This window comes from Phyllobates terribilis, unplaced genomic scaffold, assembly GCF_046119375.1.
Source record: "Phyllobates terribilis strain yellow unplaced genomic scaffold, ASM4611937v1 Scaffold_2__4_contigs__length_985480577, whole genome shotgun sequence".
NCBI classification, from domain to species: domain Eukaryota; kingdom Metazoa; phylum Chordata; class Amphibia; order Anura; family Dendrobatidae; genus Phyllobates; species Phyllobates terribilis.
Window position 1 is genome coordinate 515,365,694 of NW_027362762.1, and position 22,710 is coordinate 515,388,403.

A 22,710-nucleotide genomic window follows, 5' to 3' on the forward strand; every position below is an offset into this window, starting at 1 on the left:
TCTAGCGGAAATCTGTTTTAATTCCGAAGGGGTGGTGAGACTATTTTCCCGGGATTCCCATTCCTGTCGGATGAGATCTCTACCTCATGGACTGGAAAATCTGTCTGCTTTTTTGATCTAAGGCCCCTAAACATCTCGTCCTGAACCGAACAGGGAACCTCCACTTTCTCAAGCCCCATAGTGCCTCTAACTGCGTCCAGTAGTTCCTCTAAGTTGTCCCAGGAAAAATAATATCTACCAGTTTCTACTTTTTTGGCAGACCCTACGGATGCCAATACCTCAAAATCATCAGAGGCTGAGCTACTAGCATCCATAGAGACCACATCTGAATCTAATTCTTGATTTTTTTTTTTATTTTTTTTTATTTTATTTTTTTCTTTTCTTAAGGGGGGGGGGGGCTGGAGGGGGAATAGACAGGCAGGGCAGCAAAAGAAGCTTGGACCTCCTGTCTAACAACCTGGACCTCCTGTTTAACGAGTGATCTGAGCTCCTCAATCAGTGAGGGGTTTTCTTCTCTAATTATTTTATCTGTACAGGGCTGACAACTTCTTATAGGATGAGGACAGTTTTTTTTTGTACAGATGCCACATCTACGGGGCTGGTCTTTATCCTTCTTAGAAGCGAGGGCCTTGTCTTCCTAAGAAAGGGGAAGAGAAGGGAACCCATGTAACTAGAAGGAGGGGAGATATAGTGTCATCTAAAAAAGGAGGCTGAGAACCCCATAGTGACCACCCAGGTACTACTCACTGTAGCCGAGGGCGTGCTGGGCTCTGCAGATGCAGGGATGCTGGACCTGTCACCTTCCATGGTGGGAATAGCCTTACCTTTTGGCGTCTTCAGGCGGGTTTTAAATAAAAAAAAAAAACGTGCCTCCCAGCAAGGGACCTCAGTCCCATCCCCTTTCCGGTCACTTAAGGGCCAATCCAAGGTTTGTATGGGCCTTGATGGTCCCGGATCAAAACATTCAGTGTCCCATGTGGAATGCCCAGACCGGAGCGATGGGACCCGCGGTGACGTCACCTGGCGCACGAGCGCTCAAACCGCCTGTCGGCTCCCCGAGCGCTCCACCACACGCGTCTCAGCGTGGAACGCTCACTCCGAAAGCGACAGGGCCCGGGGCGACATCACTTCCGGTGCGCGCGCGGCGCCCAGGCCCCCAGGAAAGAGGAGATGCCGGAGAGCAGGAACGGCCTCCAGCATGAACGATCCCCTGGGCTTGTTTTACCCTCTGTGGGGTGCAGGAAGCCAGGATGGTCCCAAAGGGAGCAGCATGGAGGGAGCACCCCGACCGACCACTGCCTGGCAAGTGCAGGTAAAATACAGCACTGCAGGATCTCTCCATGCCCCAATGGGGACAGGAAAACACTGGGGATTTACGGTGGGGAGGGGCTTTTAAACTCTCTATGTTCCTGTCCCCCAATAGGGCGTGGATAACATCCTCCAATGCTGTCGTGGAAGGCGTATTGATAAAGTTAAATTTTGGTCTCATCTGACCATAGCACCTTCCTCCAAACATTTTGAGGAGTCTCCCACGTCTTTTTTGGCGAACTCAAATCGAGCCTTACAATTTTTGTGTGTAAGTAAAGGCTTTTTTCGCCCACTCTTCTATAAAGGCCAGCTCTATGGAGTGCACGGCTTATTGTGGTCATATGCAAAGATACTCTCTTCTCTGCTTGGGAACTCTGCAGCTCCTTCAGGGTTACCTTTTTGGTCTGTGCTGCCTCTCTCTGATTAATGCCCTCCTTGCCCAGGCTGAGTGTTTTGGTGGGCTTCCCTCTTAGCAGGTTTGTTGTGGTACCATGTTCTTCCCATTTGATGATAATGGATTTGATAGTGTTCTGGGTGATCATCAGAGATTGGGATAATTCTTTATAACCCAACCCTGACTTGTATTTCTCAACAACTTTGTCCCCAACTTGTTTAGAGACCTTGGTCTTCATGGTGTTGTTTGGTTAGTGGTGCCTCTTTCTTAATGGTGATGCAGCCTCTGTGCCCTTTCAGAAAAGGTGTGTATGTATTGACAGACCATGTGACACTTAGATTGCACACAGGTGGACTTCCTTTCACTAAACATGTGACTTATGAAGGTAATTGCTTGCGCGATAAATTTTTAGGTGCTTCATAGCAAAAGGGGTGAATACATAGGCACATGCCAATTTTAGTTATTTGATCTCATAAATGTAATTTACCTGTATTTTTCTCACTTCACTAACTTAGACTATTTAGTGCTGATGCATCACATACATTATAACCTGTGTTTAAATATTTTTGTAATCAGATATAACAAAATAAGTAAAGCCAAGGGGAGTGAATACTTTTTCCAGCCACTGCATGTTATATAGTAGAAATTCAAGAAAAACAAATTTAATGCACTGTGCCTGGATTTTTATGTAATGGTGGGTAGGTTGGTTACCACAGATTCACAGGTGGGCCATAAAATTTGACTTTTCATTTACTGGCTTAGAAAATCATTTGTGAGAGCAAAGATAAGGTCTACAGACCCAATTCGTCAGAAGAATTCAGTGATGGATTTCACCATGAACAGCATTCTGCACCTGGCTGTGTACTGTGATAGATGCTGCAGGAGTCAAACGAAGCACACTTGTTTTATTTTATTGGATGTAATAAAAAGGCTATCTAAGGTGTCTATAGTCTACGTTTCATACATGATAGAGAATGTCCATTTTGGATATGTCCCCTTTAGTATATTCTAATGAATGAAAACCAAAGTAAACCTCTGGTAAACAATCCTGTGACATACAGTATAGACCAAAAGTTTGGACACACCTTCTCATTTATAGATTTTTCTGTATTTTCATGACTTTGAAAATTGTACATTCACACTGAAGGCATCAAAACTATGAATTAACACATGTGGAATTATATACTTAACAAAAAAGTGTGAAACAACTGAAAATATGTCTTATATTCTAGGTTCTTCAAAGTAGCCACCTTTTGCTTTGATGACTGCTTTGCACACTCTTGGCATTCTCTTGATGAGCTTCAAAAAAAAAATAGCATTTTTATCTTCATTAATTTGTTCATAGATTTCTAAAGTTTTGAAAGTCTGAATTTTAGGCTTGTATGATACATTTTCTTATCATATCTCTGGTTAGAAAACATAAAGAGATGGGAGAGGCACAGCTTTGTTTAGAATGGTACAGGCTTTAGTTTGATATGTCACAAGATTATGTTTGTTGATATTTTGTTTTTGAGGAGTCAAATTCAAAAATTTGATGCGCAATTTTGAAAAAGCAATAGGTTATAAACTTTTCAAAAAAGGCATAGGTGTTGCATGTATTTGGTTACATTTGTACAAGGATTCAAGTTGGGCTCTCGTTTGGGATCATATTTTTAAGTGTGATTTTCAAAATACAGTCTCATCCTAATTATATGTTTAATACTAAAGTAAAAGAAGCAATATTAAATATTTAAATATACGTGTCAATTTTTTTATTATGACACTAGACATGTCATTCAAGTTTTTAAACAGAGTATAGTACTTAAATCATCAAGCTTTAAAATAAAACAAAATGAACTAGTCTGAACAATTAAAGAAGTTGTCCACTACTTTATATGAACCCCCCAATGTATCCACCCCAGGGCCCAGAAGTGTTTTTGTAAATACCTTGCGATACCTTTTCTGCCTCTGAGCGGCGCTATCGCTGGCCGCTCAGAGGCATCACGTGACCCATCACTGATGTCACATCAACTGAGGTGTGACATCAGTGCCATGCTCCCTGCGGTGGACGCTGGGCTGTGGGCGGGGTTACCCCGTGCTTCACACCCAGCATCCACCACGCATTTTCCCAGTGAATGAGGAGAGGGAGAGTGCGCTGTGGATGCTGGGTGTGACACTTGGGGTAACCCCGCCCACAACCCAGCAGCCACCAGTGGAACGCAGAAGAGCGACCCTCGGCTGCAGCCTGGACTTGTGACGTCATCGGATGTCAGAGCCGGCTGCAGCCGGGGGTCACATGAGGCCTGTGAGTGGCCAGTGATAGCGCGGCTCACAGGCAGAAAAGGCACCACAAGGTATTTAGAGAAACACTTATGGGCCCTGGGGGAATACATTAGGGGATCATATAAAGAAGTGGACAACCCCTTTAATAGTAAGTCTTTAAACTGAGCTTTTATCATCAATTTGTCCCTTCTATTGGGCGAGATTTAATCTTGTCCACAATCTCTTACTAACAATGGCCATTTCCTTTTGTATCAGTATGTTCCGCTGTTATGGTGTTAGGATCCACCTGAGTTATATCTAATTTTTGTTTACTTATAATATGTCTGGTTTTCTTGGTACATAAAGGATGGTGATGGCCCAGAAGATGCAAGAAAGTTACTTGTGCTTCTTCATTAGCATAATCTTTGGAGAGTCCATTGGCAAGCCACCAGTGCCGATCATATTCACAGGTCACATAACCAGTTATGTCATCCATTGCCAATCTTGTGCCATCTTCAATCACTTCATGGACTTCACTGTCATTGCTGAATTTTAAGCATCCTTGTTTTTATTTGTGTTTCTCTCAATGGAATGAAAGTGTTATTGCTGAGCCCCTTCAATGGGTTCTGCTTCCTTTAACCAATGTTCTAACAAACTCTCCTCTTCTTTGCAGTTCTGGTTTGTACAGTACATGAACTGTATGTTAGGAATATTTTTCTCACTCCAGTTGAAAAGTTGCATGTGAGATTTGGTCTGAATATGGTCTTTGGCGGCTTGCCCGATCTGCAAGACGTTTCACGGTGCCTCCTAAGCCATCACGTACACCTTTGCCATGAGCTGTGGCAAAAAGTGTATTCATTAATTTGTTCCTTTTTTATTGTAATTATTGTTATATTGCGCACCCCTTCTGGGGTGTGCTTGAGGTACTCGCCTTTCTAGAATCTGCTCAGGTTGTCTCCATTACTTGACAGATCCAGGAGATGTGACTGGATTGGTGGAGAGCAATCTTAGCTGGAGTATTTGGTGTTTATGAAGCTCATCTCATGGTCCAGTCAGCTGTTTGTCATGTGAAGATGCAGCAGAAGCATCTTTCCACCCTTCCAATATCTTAAAAAAAACTTATGTTTTTTTTTTTTTTTTTATGTTGAAAAACATAGACCCTACACTTAGACCACAAGCTGAACTGATCTAAATTCAAGATTTTCACATTGACACTGTTTAAATAGGTTTTTTTTTGTTAAGTATGATCCCATTGAGAGCCCAACTTGAATTTTGGTACAGATGTGGCTAGGAGCATAGGAGGTACATTTGAATGTTTTGCAAATTTAATATCCTATTCATTTTTCGGAAATGCGTTTTGAAATTTTGCGTTTGATTCCACATGGGTAAAATATACTCTTGTTACATATCTGTTGAAAGTCTGTACTGTTCTGAGTTGAATGGTGTTTTCCCATTTCTCTAACTTGTTTCTTGCCTGAGTTATGAGGAGAAACGTAAAGGTATGCAACACAGACATTTCACATTTTTTCACAACTTTTGAAAATTAATTTAATTTAAAAAAAAAAAAAAAAAAAAAATTTATAGAATTTTTTTTTTCTTCACATTTTTTATCCTCTAACGCAGTATTACCAAAAAGAATTAAAAATATAGTGGTAAAATTCATTGGTTCACTTGACATGGAATGATTAAGTTTACAGCAAGCAGTCAAGGAAATCAGACAGGTTGGCTTTCAGCCCATCTGCTCTTATTGTTTATCTGGAAATAGACACTGCCATTAGCAAATGATTCTGTTTTTCTAATGTTGGGCTATGTTCTCATGTCCAGTAATCATCTGTTTGAATGGATCCAGCAGCAATCTGTTGGCAAAAAAATTGTGCAGACACACAACTTTTTTGTCAATCTTAAAAAAATAAAGAAACCATTTCAGCTGGATCCGTTTTTTTAAAATTGAAGCTTATGGAAAACGGATCCATAAATGGCCATCCATTTTCCTCCATTTGAAACTGATCCGGTAACCCAAAAATGGATACTTTACAATACAGGGCTGTGGAGTCGGTGTCCATTTTGGTGGAGTCGGTATAAAATGAACCAACTCTGTCTCCTAAAATATATAATAAATTGGGTTCAGTAGTACAATGCAGTATGTGCTGTAAATTTTTTCATAAGAATTTGGGAAAGTTATGAAATGTCCTATAAATGTCTGTTCTGTTCCTGATCTAAGTATCTCGGCTTTTAGTTGAGATGAATCTTTGCTGCACTTTATGTACATGCTCAGTAGTGAGGCCGGGCTGTGGAGTCAGGAAAACTGAGTCTGAAGCTTACCGACTCCACAGCCCTGTTTCCAAATGAAAGAAAAACGGATGGCTATTTAACAGATCTGTTTTCCGCAGAATTCAGGGTTAAAAAAAAAAAAATGGGTCCAGCTGAAATATGTTTATATTAAGACAGACAAAGTTGTCTTTGCACAACTTTTTTGCCAACGGATTGCTGCTGGATCCGTTCTAACTGATGAATACTGGACATGTGAACATAGCCATAGTTTTGCTTGAAACTTTTTTTTTTAGCCTAATAACATTTTAAAGGGATTCTATCAATAAGAGAAACACTCCTAAGCCATCTATATGTACACACAGGTTATAGGAAGTTGATTACAAAATGATACCTTGATATATGCGATCTCATGTGTTATTCCAGAGAAAACCTTTTTTTTTTTTTTTTTTTTTTTTTTTTTTTATGTAAACGAGCTGTTAAGATTTTTGGGCCGGACACGGATTTCCCTGAGAATCTACCTCCAGAGCTTATCTTAAATAAAAGGAGGGGTCACCAGTATGCGACATGTAATGACTGACACTTATCTCTGATCTCACTGCAGAGCTGTGTCATTATGAATGCAAATACAGGATCGCAGATGAACGCAGTACAGCACAAGTGAACTTTGTCTAGTCACAAACATTTGCAGTAGTACTTGTCCTCGCAGAGTGCTGTTAACTCTGTTCAATGTGATTATAACCTATACAGTATTATAGGAATTATATACTTAACAAAAAAGTGTGAAACAACTGAAAATATGTCTTATATTCTAGGTTCTTCAAAGTAGCCACCTTTTTGCTTTGCACACTCTTGGCATTCTCTTGATAAGCTTCAAGAGGTAGTCACCGGAAATGGTCTTCCAACAATCTTGAAGGAGTTCCCAGAGATGCTTAGCACTTGTTGGCCCTTTTGCCTTTACTCTGCGGTCCAGCTCACCCCAAACCATCTCGATTGGGTTCAGGTCTGGTGACTGTGGAGGCCAGGTCATCTGGTGTAGCACCTCATCACTCTCCCTCTTGGTCAAATATCCCTTACACAGCCTGGAGGTGTTTGGGGTCATTGTCCTGTTGAAAAATAAATGATGGTCCAACTAAACGCAAACCGGATGGAATAGCATGCCGCTGCAAGATGCTGTCGTAGCCATGCTGGTTCAGTATGCCTTCAATTTTGAATAAATCCCCAACAGTGTCACCAACAAAGCACCCCACACCATCACACCTCCTCCTCCATGCTTCACGGTGGGACCAGGCATATAGAGTCCATCCTTTCACCTTTTCTGCGTCGCATAAAGACACTGTGGTTGGAACCAAAGATCTCAAATTTGGACTCCTCAGACCAAAGCACAGACTTCCACTGGTCTAATGTCCATTCCTTGTGTTCTTTAGCCCAAACAAGTCTCTTCTGCTTGTTGCCTGTCCTTAGCAGTGGTTTCCTAGCAGCTATTTTACCATGAAGGCCTGCTGAACAAAGTCTCCTCTTAACAGTTGTTGTAGAGATGTGTCTGCTGCTAGAACTCTGTGTGGCATTGACCTGGTCTCTAATCTGAGCTGCTGTTAACCTGCGATTTCTGAGGCTGGTGACTCGGATAAACTTATCCTCAGAAGCAGAGGTTACTCTTGGTCTTCCTTTCCTGGGGCGGTCCTCATGTGAGCCAGTTTCTTTGTAGCGCTTGATGGTTTTTGCAACTGCACTTGGGGACACTTTCAAAGTTTGCCTAATTTTTCGGACTGACTGACCTTCATTTCTTAAAGTAATGATGGCCCCTTTTTTTTCTTTACTTAGCTGCTATTTTCTTGCCATAATACAAATTCTAACAGTCTATTCAGTAGGACTATCAGCTGTGTATCCACCAGACTTCTGCACAACACAACTGATGCTCCCAACCCCATTTATAAGGCAAGAAATCCCACTTATTAAACCTGACCGGGCACACGTGTGAAGTGAAAACCATTTCCGATGACTACCTCTTGAAGCTCATCAAGAGAATGCCAAGAGTGTGCAAAGCAGTCATCAAAGCAAAAGGTGGCTTCTTTGAAGAACCTAGAATATAAGACATATTTTCAGTTGTTTCACACTTTTTTGTTAAGTATATAATTCCACATGTGTTAATTCATAGTTTTGATGCCTTCAGTGTGAATGTACAATTTTCATAGTCAAGAAAATAGAGAAAAATCTTTAAATGAGAAGGTGTGTCCAAACTTTTGGTCTGTACTGTACATGCCTATATAGATGACTTAGGAAGGTTCATCCTACTGACAAATTCCCTTTAATAATTTGTCACTAACGTTACTGGCCTTTTATAGAAGTTGTTCCTTTTATTTCTTGTGCGTGTTTTTAGGTGGCATTTAAAATGTACCTGGGAATCACACCTACGATCACAAACTGGAGTCCTGCTGGTGACGAGTTCTCTCTCATTCTGGAAAACAATCCTCTTGTGGACTTTGTGGAGCTGCCTGATAATCATTCCAACCTTATCTATTCCAATATGTTGTGTGGAGTTTTGCGAGGAGCACTGGAAATGGTAAGGCCGCCTTGCAGTCATTTGGTGCTTCTTAAGATGCAATTTTACAGGGTAGAGCTTATTTGTTGGCATACTGTGAAGTATCTTTTGATATGCCACCCCCAAGACTATCACTTGCTGCTAAAATAGTGTATATCATTTTTTTTGCCAAATTAGTAGTGTTAAAATACCATCATAAATTGTTCAACTTATAACAATATACAGTGACAATATTCAGTAACAAATCTGCTCTATATGTAATCTGATAATGATACAAATGTTCAAAAACTACTATGCTTTCAAGAAACAATAATTAGGCCATGAGATACCTGTTTCCTCAAATGGAAAGCACAAACATTATAACAATATATATACAGGGTGGTCCAAAAGTAGGTGGCCAGAAAATAACATTTATTTTGATTTATATATAAAATTATATTTACTAACACAAGCATAACATTGACAATTAAATTTAATTCTGAACAATACAAAAGCCCTTAAATTTTATCAACGCAGGTGCTCAAACTGTTTTCCATTACAATTTGCACAGCTTTGAAGTCTGCCTCTTACGCTTCGACAAACTTTTTTGCACAAGTCTCTTTGGGTATTAATTTCTTGAAATGCATCTCTTATGTAATTTTTCAAATCACTGACACTTTTTGCTTTTCGACTATAAACTTTGTCCTTGAATACTCCCCAAAAGAAAAAATCCATTGGGATCAAGTCTGGTGAACGTGCCGGCCAATCCTTTTATTAGGAAATGTTTCATCAAGATACTCGCGGACTACTCTTGAATAATGTGGAGGGGCCCCATCTTGTTGGAAATAAAGGTGATTTGAATTAGGCTGTTGTTGTAACTGGGGAACAACTCGATTCATTAGAATTTCAAGATACTTATCTCCTGTGACTGTTCCATCAAAAAATATTGGTCCTAAAACGCCAAAACTTGAAATACCACCCCAAACATTGACACCAGGCTCATTTAGTTGTTGCTCTAATGTTAAATGCATGTTTTCATTATACCAGTAAATACAATTATGTCTGTTAATATGGCTGGATAATTTGAAAGAATCTTCATCACTCCACATAATGTTATCTAAAATTACTGGATTTTCTTCAGTTTCGTTAAGCATAATGTCACTAAATTGCAGCCGCCGGTCTGGATCATCCTCCAATAAACCATGAATTAGACGTGGACGATAAGCTTTCCACCCAATAGATTTCAGGATTTGCATGATAGAAGCTCGTGAAATTCCCAATTCCAAAGAGGCTCTTCTGGTGGACTTTTTTGGACTCTGAACAAGTGTTTCAGCAACAAGTTGTTTATTATCTTCGGTACAGAGTGTTTTGGGTCGACCAGTTTTTGGAGCATTAACCCCTTTACAGCCTGGGACGCATTAGTACGCACCAGGCTGTAACCCCCGGTTCAGTGAGGGCTCTGGCGGTGAGCCCGCACTGAACCGGGCACATGTCAGCTGATTCTTACAGCTGACATGTGCCCTCAACAGCTGCAGGTGGAATCGCGATCCACCTGCGGCTGTTAACATGTTAAATGCTGCTGTCCATCTCTGACAGCGGCATTTAACATCGACGCGCCGGAAGCACGGCCTTAGCCCCGCCCATCGGTGACCCCGTCACGTGATCGCAGGTCACCAATTCGTGGGCATGACAACCCTGGGTCTGCAGCAGATTCCAGTGGTTGTCATGAGCTGATCGCTATGAGCGTCACCTAGTGGTCGGCGCTCATAGCACAGGACCATTTCTGCTACATAGAGGTGATCTGCTGATCACCTCTGTGTACCAGAGGCGATCAGACAAGTGCTGCTTCTAGTCTCCTATGGAGACTATAGAAGCAAGATAAAAGTGAAAAAAAAAAGTTTTTAAAAATATTAAAAAAATATAAAAGTTTAAATCACCCCCCTTTCGCCCCATTCAAAATAAAATAATAAACCGCACTTGGAATTGTTTTCCCTTTTTCTCGTACATGATATGGTAAAACCAGTAATGTCGTTCAAAAGTACAACTCGTCCCGCAAAAATAAGCCCTCACACGGCCATATTGATCAAAAAATAAAAACGCTATGGCTCTGGGAAGAAGGGGAGCAAAAAACGAAAATGCAAAAAAACGGAAAATCCCAGAGTTGCGAAGGGGTTAAAGATTGAGCCAGTGGTATTGAATTTGTCACTAATGTGGTAAATGGTTTGTCTCTTTGGGGCTTGAGTACCAAATGTTTCAACCCAATTTGCTCTAACGGTTTCAGCATGTTGAGATTTCTAATACTCTGTTAAAATCCATTTTCTTTGATCTGTATTTAAATTATTTGCCATTATGTGTTATCTGAATTATCTGAAAAGAAAACAGATTTGGGGAGATCTATTTGTGAAAACTAGATCTGTGAAACTGGCTCAGTTGCCCTTAGCAACCAATCAGATTCCACCTTTCATTTTCCAAAGAGTCTGTGAGGAATGAAAAGTGGAATCTGATTGGTTGCTAAGGGCAACTGAACCAGTTTCACTTTACACCATGTTTGATAAATCTCCCCCTTCATAACCTTATTACACTTTCTGTCCACCTACTTTTGGACCACCCTGTATAATGTTCTAGGGCTTTTAGTCATGATTGATTAACCTGTTCCCAGCATCCACCACAGGTGTGCTGCTGATATGGGAGCACATGTATGGAGAGATCTCAGAAGATGAGCACACTCCAAAATAGTGGGTGATACCTATATTACACAGCTGAAACCCACCTTTCAGTGATGCGGTGAGAGCCAGTTTTGTTATTTGGAGACCTTGGCATCTAAGTGGACGGCCCATCTTGAAAGATAAACACCATAAAAAGAAAAATTTACAAAATACCTGTGTTCATTTTTTTTTTTTTTTTTTTTATGTTGATGTTATCTCCTCTTCGCCTTTCCACAAAAAATCTATTGAAAGTCATACGTACTCCAAAATGTTACAAATAAAATCTACAGATTTACCCACAAAAAAAGCTACCAATGGCTTCTTCAACAATAAAATATTAATGGCTCTTTTAATGACAAGGATGAGAAAACAAAAGTAAAAAAAAAAAAAAAATGGCTATTGTGGTAATGGATTCAAATATTAGTTCCTGTACCTTCCAAAACTAAAGGTAGAGAAAAAGTAGGCTACCGGTCTCTCTCTCTGTTTTTTCTGTTCTAAAGGTCGTCTTACACATTCGGCTACGGGAGCCTTCCTTCCTGGCCGCGTTGGCAGCGTCTTTCTGAGGGCCAAAAAAAAATGTGATTCATGCAGAACTCCCAAGTGAACTGATGAGTTTGTCCATTTTTTAAATCCCACACAATGGCCAAGTCTTCAAGGCTATTGAGTTTGGCTTAAGAAATTCTGTTGGAGCAAAAGGAGACCTAAGATGCGGACTTAGCACTTTATTTACTTTATTTGCCTCATTGTACTCAATGGCTCTTTCAGACCTTCCATCTCAATTCCATTTTTCTGGCCTTTAACCCCTTAGTAACTGAGCTAATTTTTGACCTTAATGACCAGGCCAAATTTTTAAAATCTGACCTATGTCACTTTATGTGGTAATAACTCTGGAACACTTCAATGGATCCCGCTGATTCTGAGATTTGTTTTTTTCCGTGGCATATTGCACTTTGATAGTGGTAAAATTTGTTCAATATGACTTGCATTTATTTGTGAATATATCACAATTTTGGTGAAAATTTGGGAAAAAATAGCAATTTTCAAACTTTCAATCTTTTATATCCTTAAACCAGTCAGTCATGCTGTACAAAATAATTACTAAATAACATTTCCTGTATGTCTACTTTACATCTGCATAATTTTTCAAACATCAATTTATTTTGTTAGGATGTTAGAAGGGTTAAAAGTTTAGCAGCAATTTCTCATTTTTTTTCAACAAATTTACAAAATTTGTTTCTTTAGTGATCGATTTAGACTGCCGGGCCTTTATATTGGAAACTCACCAAAAGTGATACCGATTTATAAACCGCCCCCTCAAATACTACAAAACTGTCATCAGAAAATGTTTTAACCTTTCATGTGCTACACAGGAATTAATGCAAAGTGGAATGAAAACCAAAAATAAATGTTACCTCTAAAATATTGCTTTTGCCCCAATTTTTTCATTTTTGAAAGCGGTAAAACCAAAAAGTGGACCCCACAGTTTGTTACCCACTTTCTTTCGAGCGCAGCAATACCCCATATTGTAGTCAAAAAGTTCTGTTTGGACAAACATTTGGTCTCGGAGCGGAAGGAGCAATATTTGAATTTTGGAACACAAATTGGCTGAAATAGATTGCAGGCAACATGTCACAATTGCAGGACCCCTAAGGTGCCTAAACAGCAGAAACCCCCCATAAGTCACCCATTTTGGAAACTACACCCCTCAAGGATTTTATCCAGCGGTATCGTGAGGATTTTGAACCCAAATGTACTACACAGAATTTGATAACATTAGGTCGTCATATTGAATAAGTTGTCATTAGTGTTGAGCGCCAGTGATCGCTACTCCAGTTTGCATTGGGTGCTCGGGTATGCATAAACTCGAGTAGCGAGCACTAGTTGTCATATCGTAATCATGTTTTTTTTTTTAAACTTTTGAAAAAACCTTAAGCGCAACCGTAAACGGCAAAGAATGAAAGAAATAAAAATTATATAATTAATTAATCTGACTGAGGGGATGACACAGGGATGATTTACTAATTATTGGGCTTTTGATCACTGTAATAGACCCTATCAAAGTGATCAAAAGTCTGGAACCAATAGGAAATTTACCTTCTGTTGCTCAGTGCCCTACTGGCAGATCTCAGCGGGTGCACTACTGCGCATGCACCCTCCATTTTTCTTCATGAAGAGGAGATGGAGTGCCGGGGGATGGCGGAGGTTCTGAGTGGGGACTTGGCTTGGGGATATCATTTCTCTCTCTTCTGACATGCTATAACATGTCAGAGGAGAGAGAAATTATTTTTATAGCGGAAACACTTTTTTTTGCGTGATTGGGGACGGGAAAAACCGGCCCTGATCATGTTCTCCAGGGTCTCCACCACCCCTGATAGCTGAGACCACGACTATTTTCAGACTCTGGGGGCGCTATAGACTTATTCCCGATCGCCGGTTTAAAACGGTGAGGAGCGAATAAGGCCCCTTAGCAGCCTCCTTTTTAATGCCTATCGGCTGCCGTTAAGGGGTTAAATTAAAAACCCAATGAAATCAGGAAACATGGTTTGAAATAAGCGCTAGATACATATGACTATTTCATGTGTATTGGGCTCTTCTCTGATGGTAGATGTCAAGAACAGAGAAGAATTGGACATGCCTGAGTATTTATAACTGGAGACGAGTTGCTGCCAGAATTTGTGTGGTGTAGATGCTACCCTAGAATAAAACAACCCAATCTGCAAAGTTTTTTTCCAAGGTTTTAGTTATGGTTTGTGATACCCTCTTTGGTGTCTCATGAAATGTATACATTTATCTTATAACCTTTTGCGTGGTGCACTTTGTAGAATTCAGTTCATCTGTTTCACTGGGGGTAGGAAAGAAAACCTTCTTTCCATATATAATCCTTAAATTAGCAGGATATGCCCTTCAGTATTGGAGGTTCTTGTTTCAGCCTTTTATATGTTGCCCACTCCTTCTGTAAGGCCAGTTTCACTCGGCAACCGTGTGCTGCATCAGGAGCACACGTACCGGCGCCTGGGAATTAGTGTACAGTTAGCGCTGTTCCCAAGCGCCGGGTGCTGAATGCTGCCCTTATCATTGTCCCTTATTCGTGCTGTGATCTGCATGAGCAAGGGACAATATTGGGAGTAGCAGTCTGCTCCCTCAGTGTCCATGTATAAAAATAAGAATAAAATAATAAAATCCTTATACTCACCTGTCCAGAGATTTCCCCCGCTGTAATCCTCTGACCGCTGTTGCCGGGGAGAATGAGCCACTCCAGCGCTGCGCTGAGCTCAAGAGCAGTGTCCTGTCACTCAGTGAGCTGCTCTCCCCGGCTCCTCTGCGTCAGCGGATTACAGCGGGGGACATCTCCGGACAGGTGAGTGTAAGGATTTTATTATTTTATTCTTATTTTTACACATGGACACTGTGGGAGCCGACTACTACTCCCAACATTGCCTCTTGCTCGTGCTGATCACAGCACGAGCAAGGGACAATGATGAGGGCATCGTTCAGCACCCAGCGCTTGGGAACAGCGTTAACTGTACACTGATTCGCAGGCGCCGATACGTGTCACACTGATGACACCTGGATGTCATGGGACATTTTGCGTGGGACATTTTGCGGACCTTGCAGCGTGTAAAAAAACGGACATGTCTACGTGTGGAAACACACTGACATGTGCGCAGACCCATAGATTTGAATGGGTCTGCATGTATCAGTGTCTCCAGTACATGTAGAAACTGTGACCACACGGACGTGTGAAAGAGCCCTAAGGCTGTTGAAAAAGGTGACATGCTTATTTGTCTTGCCTAATAACTGCAGCGGCAGAACTTGATCCCTGTATTTGAAATTCAGGAATCTTTAAGTAGGAAAGATCGCAGAGGAACTCCAGGAAGTGAGGCCCAGGCCAGTACTGTGTGCCCTCACCATTGTGTAGGCTGCTGAAAATGGAACTGTAGGGAAAGACTCTGGTCAATTTATACACAAAGGCTTGCAGAGCTGGGTTCATATCTCACTAAGGGCAACATCTGCAAGGAGTCTGTATGTTCTCCCTGTTTGCGTGAGTTTCCTCCCACACTCCAAAGACATCCTGATAGGGAATTTAGATTGTGAGCCCCAATGGGGACAGTGTCGATAATGTCTGTAAAGTGCTATGGAATTAATGACACCGGATAAGTGAGTAAAATAAATAAAGGCATCTGGTTGTTGGCCTTTGGCAATCTTGGAGTACCAAGATCCAAATATTGTCCCTGCTAAGCCAGATCCTTAAATCTTTGGCTTTTTGGTGCCAGAGAAGTTTTCTGCCACAGGGAGGAAATTGGTTCAGTGAGTGGGCGAGTGTGCTGTTCGGAGTGCTTAACTTGTACCTTCATCTTGGGTTGACAAACATGCAAAGTCCTTAAGCTTTTCCACTGCTTCCATTTAGGTTTTGCAGCTCATTTTGGAATGTTTTGAGCTTCTGAAGTCCAGTATAAAAATAAATATAGATTCAGTCTAGATAAATGTCTGCAGAAGAATATGGAGTTTTAGGTCTCCAGCATATCTTCACATGCCGGAAGTCTGCTAGGGAAGTGAAAACCAACCTTTTTAGCAGAAAAACTCTATAAACATTATTTTACACTATCCAATAGAATAAAGTTAACATGTCACCTCTGATACATTGTGGATGTGACTATCACTTTCACCCGTAGCATGCTGCCATGATCTAATATATATCAATTCTTTTCCAGGTACAAATGGCAGTTGACGTTAAATTTGCTCAGGACACCCTGAAAGGCGACGGTGTCACAGAAATTCGAATGAAGTTTATCCGAAGGATTGAGGACAACTTACCTGCAGGAGAGGAATGACCAAAAGACCAATGCCTACACTGACCTTGTAGCAGTCTGAACGAAAGAATTGTTTCTAGCCCATTCATCTTGGAGAGACTGTCATTTTCACATGGAAGTCTTAGACATAGTTACTTGATTCCTTTAAGGTTCTACTTTCTGAGTTTTCTTATTCCACTTCATTGTGAAATTCTCCAGTATTTTCTTTTACTCTATCGATGAGAACATTCATTTTTTAGGCCCAGCGGTATGTTTCTCTTACAGATTGCTGCAGCATGTTCTGCAGAGTTAAAGTGCTGTTCATGACTTTATCTTACTGAAATGTGTTATTCTGACTTATTACCCTATGTTTTAGCAGACAGTACTGTTTTTCTCACTAAATATAATGAATCAGACATGTAGCATCTCTTCCACTCCAATTGCCCCATGTAACTGTGTTATATCAGTGTGAAAACCAATGCCTGAACAGCAACTCACTGCTTCTTCATTGATTTATACTTACCCATAGAGGAATGAGTCTGTGGCCACGTTGCGTCTGCTTCTACCTCAGAACCCATCTGGAAGCAGAAAAATTCTGGCATAGCTCCAGTACCAATAAGTAACCTTAAACCAAACAGCTATCCCATTATTGGGATGACAACATGGCACATAGTATTGGCATCCAGACACAATGAACGTGCTTAGAATGTAATTGTACTTGTCTTATTGACTTGAATCTCCCAGCTGGTGTCAGCATGGGATGAAAGCTAATTTGTAGAACGACGGGTCTGCTCAGAGAGAACAATCTAGTTCTCCTGATTTCTAGAGTGAATGCATTCTTATGTAATACTTCTGTTTTGTCAGCTTCAGTTTTACATACAAAATTGTGTAACATGTTTGGAATAAATACTTTAAAGATGGTGTTTGTAATTAGTTACCACTTTTCCAAATGTTTTTGTTTCTTATCAAAAAAAGATTATATTTAAATGTTACCTTCTCTTCCTGTTAATAATTTCCTATTTTTGGCTATAATATAGAATATAAAAATTATAGATAGATATCTATCAACATTATTACTGTTCACTACTCAGTGTGTTGCTTTTTGTTTTGTTCTTTAAAGGGGTTATTTCATGTAATTAATTTGGTAAAATTGTAAAGTGCTGCTAAAAATCCTTAGTGTCGTCAAGAGCAGAGCGATTTTTATTTCTAGAGTTTACATCTCATTGCCTAGATTACTGGCCACCGCAGAGGTAAAAGCAAAAGGTACGTTCCTGCTCACCCTGATTTGTAGTTGCCAGCAATCCTCTGCACAGATAAGAGACCACTCCTGCTTGATGTGTGGGGAGACCACGTAGAAAAGGGATAAATCCAGCCATTTTTTGGATAAAAATACGCAAAAAAAAAAAGCTTTATTCCAACATCAGCATTCGCGTGACCTGTCACCATCATGGAAGGTCCTTTTAGACCATCACGAGCCGTACAAGAGACCGGACGCAGCAGAGAAAAGACCGGGGGACATCGGAAGGTAAGTATAATCTTTATTTTTTATTTTAAATTATTTTTTTAAAAGGTTCTATGGTACCTGGGTCTGGAGGAGAGTCTCCTCTTCTCCAGACCCGGGTACCATCCGCACATTGATTCGCTTAATATCCGCATGTGCACATGTAGTCATGCGGATATTAAGCGATTCAATGCAAGTCAATGGCGGCAATTGCGCTGCATGTCTTCAAAATTAATGGACATGATAATCCGCATGTGCTCTGCACATGCTGCGGAAATTTCCGCTGCGGATTATCATTGCGGAAAAATACGCAGCATGTGCACAGCACATGCGGATTATCATTGGGGACCATGGGGCACGTATTACCAAGCGTTTTTTAAGTGTTTTCGCTGCGGAAATTCCGTGGCAAAAACGCATAGTGGGCACGCAGCCTTAGTAAGGTCAATCATTCTATGAAGAAACAGCTGTGGATCAGGTAGCCCCTATTTTAAGGGTGTAGCCAGCAAATTCATTTCTCCTTAAAAGCCTGAGAAATATGGGTCATTTTCAGACATTGTTCAGGAGAGCAGCGTACTTTGATTAAAAAGTTGATTGGAGAGGGTAAAACAATGATAGGCTGTTCAGCTAAAATGATCTCCAATGCTTTAAAATAGAAAGCAAAACCAGAAAGACATGAAAGAAAACGGAACACTACCATTCGAATGGATCGAAGAATAGCCAGAATGGCAAAGTTTCAGCCAATGATCAGCTCCAGGATGATGAAAGACAGTCTCAAGTTACCTGTGAGTACTGTGATCGTTACAAGACGCCTGTGTGAAGCTAATCTCTTAAGCAAGAAGTCCCTGCAAAGTCCTACTGTTAAAAAAAAAAAAAACACACGACATATACTGGAGCGGATACAATTTGCCAAAGAACACATCAACTGGCCTAAAGAGAAATGGAGAAACATTTTGTGGACTGATGAAAGTAAAATTGTTCTTTTTGGGTCCAAGGGCCGCAGACAGTTCATCAGACGACCCCCCCAAATTCTGCATTCAAGCCACAGTACACTCTGAAGACAGTAAAGCATGGTGGTGCAAGCATTATCATATAGGCATGTTTCTCTTACCATAGTGCCGGACCTGGTGAGAGTAATGAGTTTATATTGAACTCTGTAGCGGATGAGTAACCAGTACAACGACTGGCACAGGGTAGAAGCATCGGTGCAGCGGTTGGAGAGGAATATTATCCTGGCTGCTGCATTCAGGACGGATTTGAGAGAGGAGAGTTTAGTAAGAGGAAGACTGATTAGTAGAGAGGTACAATAGTCCGGACGAGAATGAATAAGAGCAACAGTAAGAGTTTTTGCAGAGTCAAAGGTAAGAAAAGGTTGAATTCTAGAAATGTTTTTGAGGTGTAGATGACATGAGCGAGCGAGGGATCAAATGTAGGAAGTGAATGAAAGTTTGAATCAAGTATGACCCCAAGACAGCGGGTATGTTGCTAGGGAGTAATGGTGGAGCAACACATGGAAATGGCAATATCAGGCAAAGGTAGGTTAATGGAAGGAGGAAACACAAGGAGTTCAGTTTTTGACAGGTTCAGTTTCAGATAGAGGGAGAGCGTTTCTTGATGAACATTTTTATAGGCCAACCAAATCTGCTTCAGGAAGTGCTATTTTTTACTCTGGTTTTGTAGATGGGCGTTTTCTGCTTTTGCGATTAATAAATGGACATATTTAGAGCTTTTTTGGCAGAAATCTCTCAAGAATTCATATATTGCTTTTTCCACGCTGAAATATCACCCTATGCATTATAAACTTCCTAGGAGTTTTTATGTAAATTTGGGACAATATCTGCTCCAAAATCCTCATAAAAAACTATGTAGTTACCCTTTGGAAAATCTACATTGAAAATAAATTAGAAAAAAACAAGCGTTTTTGCTAAAGATTTTGTTGGTGTTTTTCATGCCTTAATTTCATTCAGCACCATGTGTACTACAGACATGTTTTCCCATTGAAATCAAGATACATTCACATGACTGTTTGATTTTGTTCTCTGATTTAGTGCTAATCTGCAGGCAAAAAGCATTTAAATGATTTTTAAACTGTTTTATTGGAGCAGTGGTTACTGGCAGAAAAGTTTTATTCTCCCTGCAGCCACTTGCTTCCAGTTATCGAGACGTGCAGGAGCGGGCTGTTACAGTCACCGGTCTCTAAACTGTGAGCGTACTGTAATCCCTTCCCTGCACCTTGACTGACACCCTATTCCGCATATCCACGCTGCACAGCAGGCTGTCAAAGTGTTGGAAGTGATTATATCCTGCTAGTAAGCGAGATGACTATAACAGCTCCCTGCATCGTCCCGATGACTGGAAGCTAATGGCTACAAGGAGACTATAACTTTACTTTCTCCCTGTAGCTGTGCTACAGTTTATTTTCAGAATCCCACTATATTTGCAGGTAATTAGCATTTTTGTAGGTGACAGGTTCCCATTATTTACCGTTATGAGAACACAGTAACTTGGGGGAAGTATTGGCTCTCCTTAAAGCAATCAAAAAAGGCGAACTGACACTAGTAGTAAAGCTGTACCATAATACATGTAAAATTTAATAATGTAAGATACATCAATCCAAATGCAAACTATTATTTTAAGATTGCTAAAGGGTTATTCCCAAAAGAACTTTGATTGCTGAGGGTCTGACCATTGTGACCCCCACTAACCCAAGAATGGGGCTCAGCAGCTTTATCTTGAATTGGGCAGAGGTGTGCCCAATCCACTCTCAGTTTTCTGTGAGGCCGTCAAAAATCTGTACAAAACCAAGCACTGTGCTGTGGATAGGGGATAACCTGTGATTTGAAAATAACCCTTTAACAACATGCCTTGACACCTCTGAAATGTAGTTGGTCAACTGGCAGTGTCTTATTGCCATATTGTGGTATGATTTTTTACTAGTCGCTGCATATATTGATTTATATTTGCTCTTATATGGACTCTATCAGCACAGAATGACTGTGACCTTCCCACCTGCTTGGTTTCCATCTATTTTCACCCTTCTCTGACCTGATGAAGCCAGAGCTGTCAATCATAGAAGTCGGGTGGTGTAGATAGCAGGAAAACAAACAGGTGGGAAGGTGTATATAAATTAATGGCCTCTCCTTCAAGCATAGAGTGGGGGGACCTAGTTTGAACATCATCCTGTGTTGATAGTCCCTTTAATGTTTCCTGTTGTGCTCCTTCTGATGGTGAATGTTGCAACTTCATTTTTTGATTAAATTATTTGTCTCTCGAAGACAACCCATTCGATTGCTCTATTAGGACACATGGACATCATTGTTCTGTAAGATCATTTCTTGATTTTGCGAAAGTGAGTTATCCCTGTAGGATATGTATTATATGGACGATCATCCACCTAATACAGTAAATATATCGCTAGTCAAGGTTCTCTTGGCAAAATCAACTTTTTGCAGCTTTTTTATTGTAAAAACCCACCACTCTATACTTGCATATGACAATACTAAGGTATGAAATGAATTGGATAGTACTCAGTAGAGTTGGTGCTAATTTATTTTCACATCCCACTCCATTGATCACAACAAGGGTCTGTGACTGTTAGAATAGTAAATGGAGTACTCTTACCTTACAGCATCTGGGGCTCATCTTTTGATCTATTGGCCTTGCGTGATGATATTTTTGCAGTGTGACGCACATGTGATGTCGCGCAAGGCTGACTAATCAGAAGATGAGCCCTGGAGGCCGTTAGGTTAGAAGCAGTGCTCCCTCTTATGCCAGTGGCCACACACCACTGTTGTGGATGATGGAATGGGACATGCGAATCGATTTGCACCAACTCTAGACTATTCAGGATTCACTGGATATGAAATCCAATTACACGGGTGTACATGTGGTCTAACAATATTGCCCAGGGATTGTACATGATGCTGCTGTTTGCCATTAAATTAAGTTACATAAGTACAAAGAGATGCCACCTAAAATGATCTTTAAATATCTGTGATGTCATTTAGATCTTTCCATCACTTTTACATATTCTAAATGAGGCTGTTTACGGCTGGTAATTTGCTTAGCATTTTGTGTAAAAGTATTCCAAGTCCTAATTAAACCAGAATGTTTCAGCAGCAACACTGCAGCCCTTTTTTTCTGAATATCGGCAATGCTCCAAGTTCACAGATGACTTCTGCTGTCCAAATGACAGTTCAAAAGATTCTTGATTTAATATAACATTTATCCGTAGCTGCTCATTGAGTTTAGCAATGTGACTTGAATTCATTTTCAATACCACAAATTACTAGAAATATATACAAATTCCTATTGTTAGTGGTCCAAATGTTCCCAGGAAAGACATACCACTCTAATGGTGTTAAAGGAACATCATGCTTAAAATTATTGGGATCTTGGCATGGGCTGTATTCTAGGCAACCCAAAAATGTAATATGGACCAGTTTGTGCAGACAGCTATAATTTGTGATTAAATACTTCATATCATCGGGGAGTATGGAGTGCGGAAGCTAGACTATTCTAAACATTTGCAAGAATAATTTTCTTTTTGTTTCTGAAATTCTTGGAAAGGTTCTGTTACTTTACGAGACGTTACCCCACAAACTAATCACACTTTCCTGGCAGCTTTCATTTTATTAATTTACACATGTTCTGTAATTAGCTCTGGCCTTCTTTTCTAGTTCTGGAAGTAGCCGAACCTCTTACTGAAACACATCGGATACACAGCCAAGGTTTTAGTATCCCTGCAGGACGTATTAAAGGATCGTTTGTCCTCTAGAGGAGTTGCTTACGAACAATGTGCCTATGTGCGCCTGGTAGCACAGGGGTCTTTATAGAATATGTAATTAGATAACAATGTTTTCCTTGACACTGTGTAAAAAAAAGTTCTATTAATGGACTCTGGCCAGAATGAAACTTAGGACTTAAGAGTATTCAAATGAATTCAATAGCTTCCTGATTAGGAGCACATAGCAAATGTAACCGGA

General features: G+C 40.5%; 1 protein-coding gene across 1 annotated transcript in view; it reads left to right on the top strand.

The window, feature by feature from the left end:
• TRAPPC3 (trafficking protein particle complex subunit 3) overlaps positions 1 to 17,147 on the top strand; it is a 35,765-nt gene extending 18,618 nt beyond the window's left edge. Inside the window, exons 4-5 of the mRNA XM_073665930.1 lie at positions 8,592 to 8,774; positions 16,150 to 17,147. Coding sequence (XP_073522031.1) covers positions 8,592 to 8,774; positions 16,150 to 16,269 — 303 coding nt within the window. The 3' untranslated portion in view covers positions 16,270 to 17,147. The remainder of the gene's footprint in view (positions 1 to 8,591; positions 8,775 to 16,149) is intronic.
• Positions 17,148 to 22,710: the final 5,563 nt, after the last annotated feature.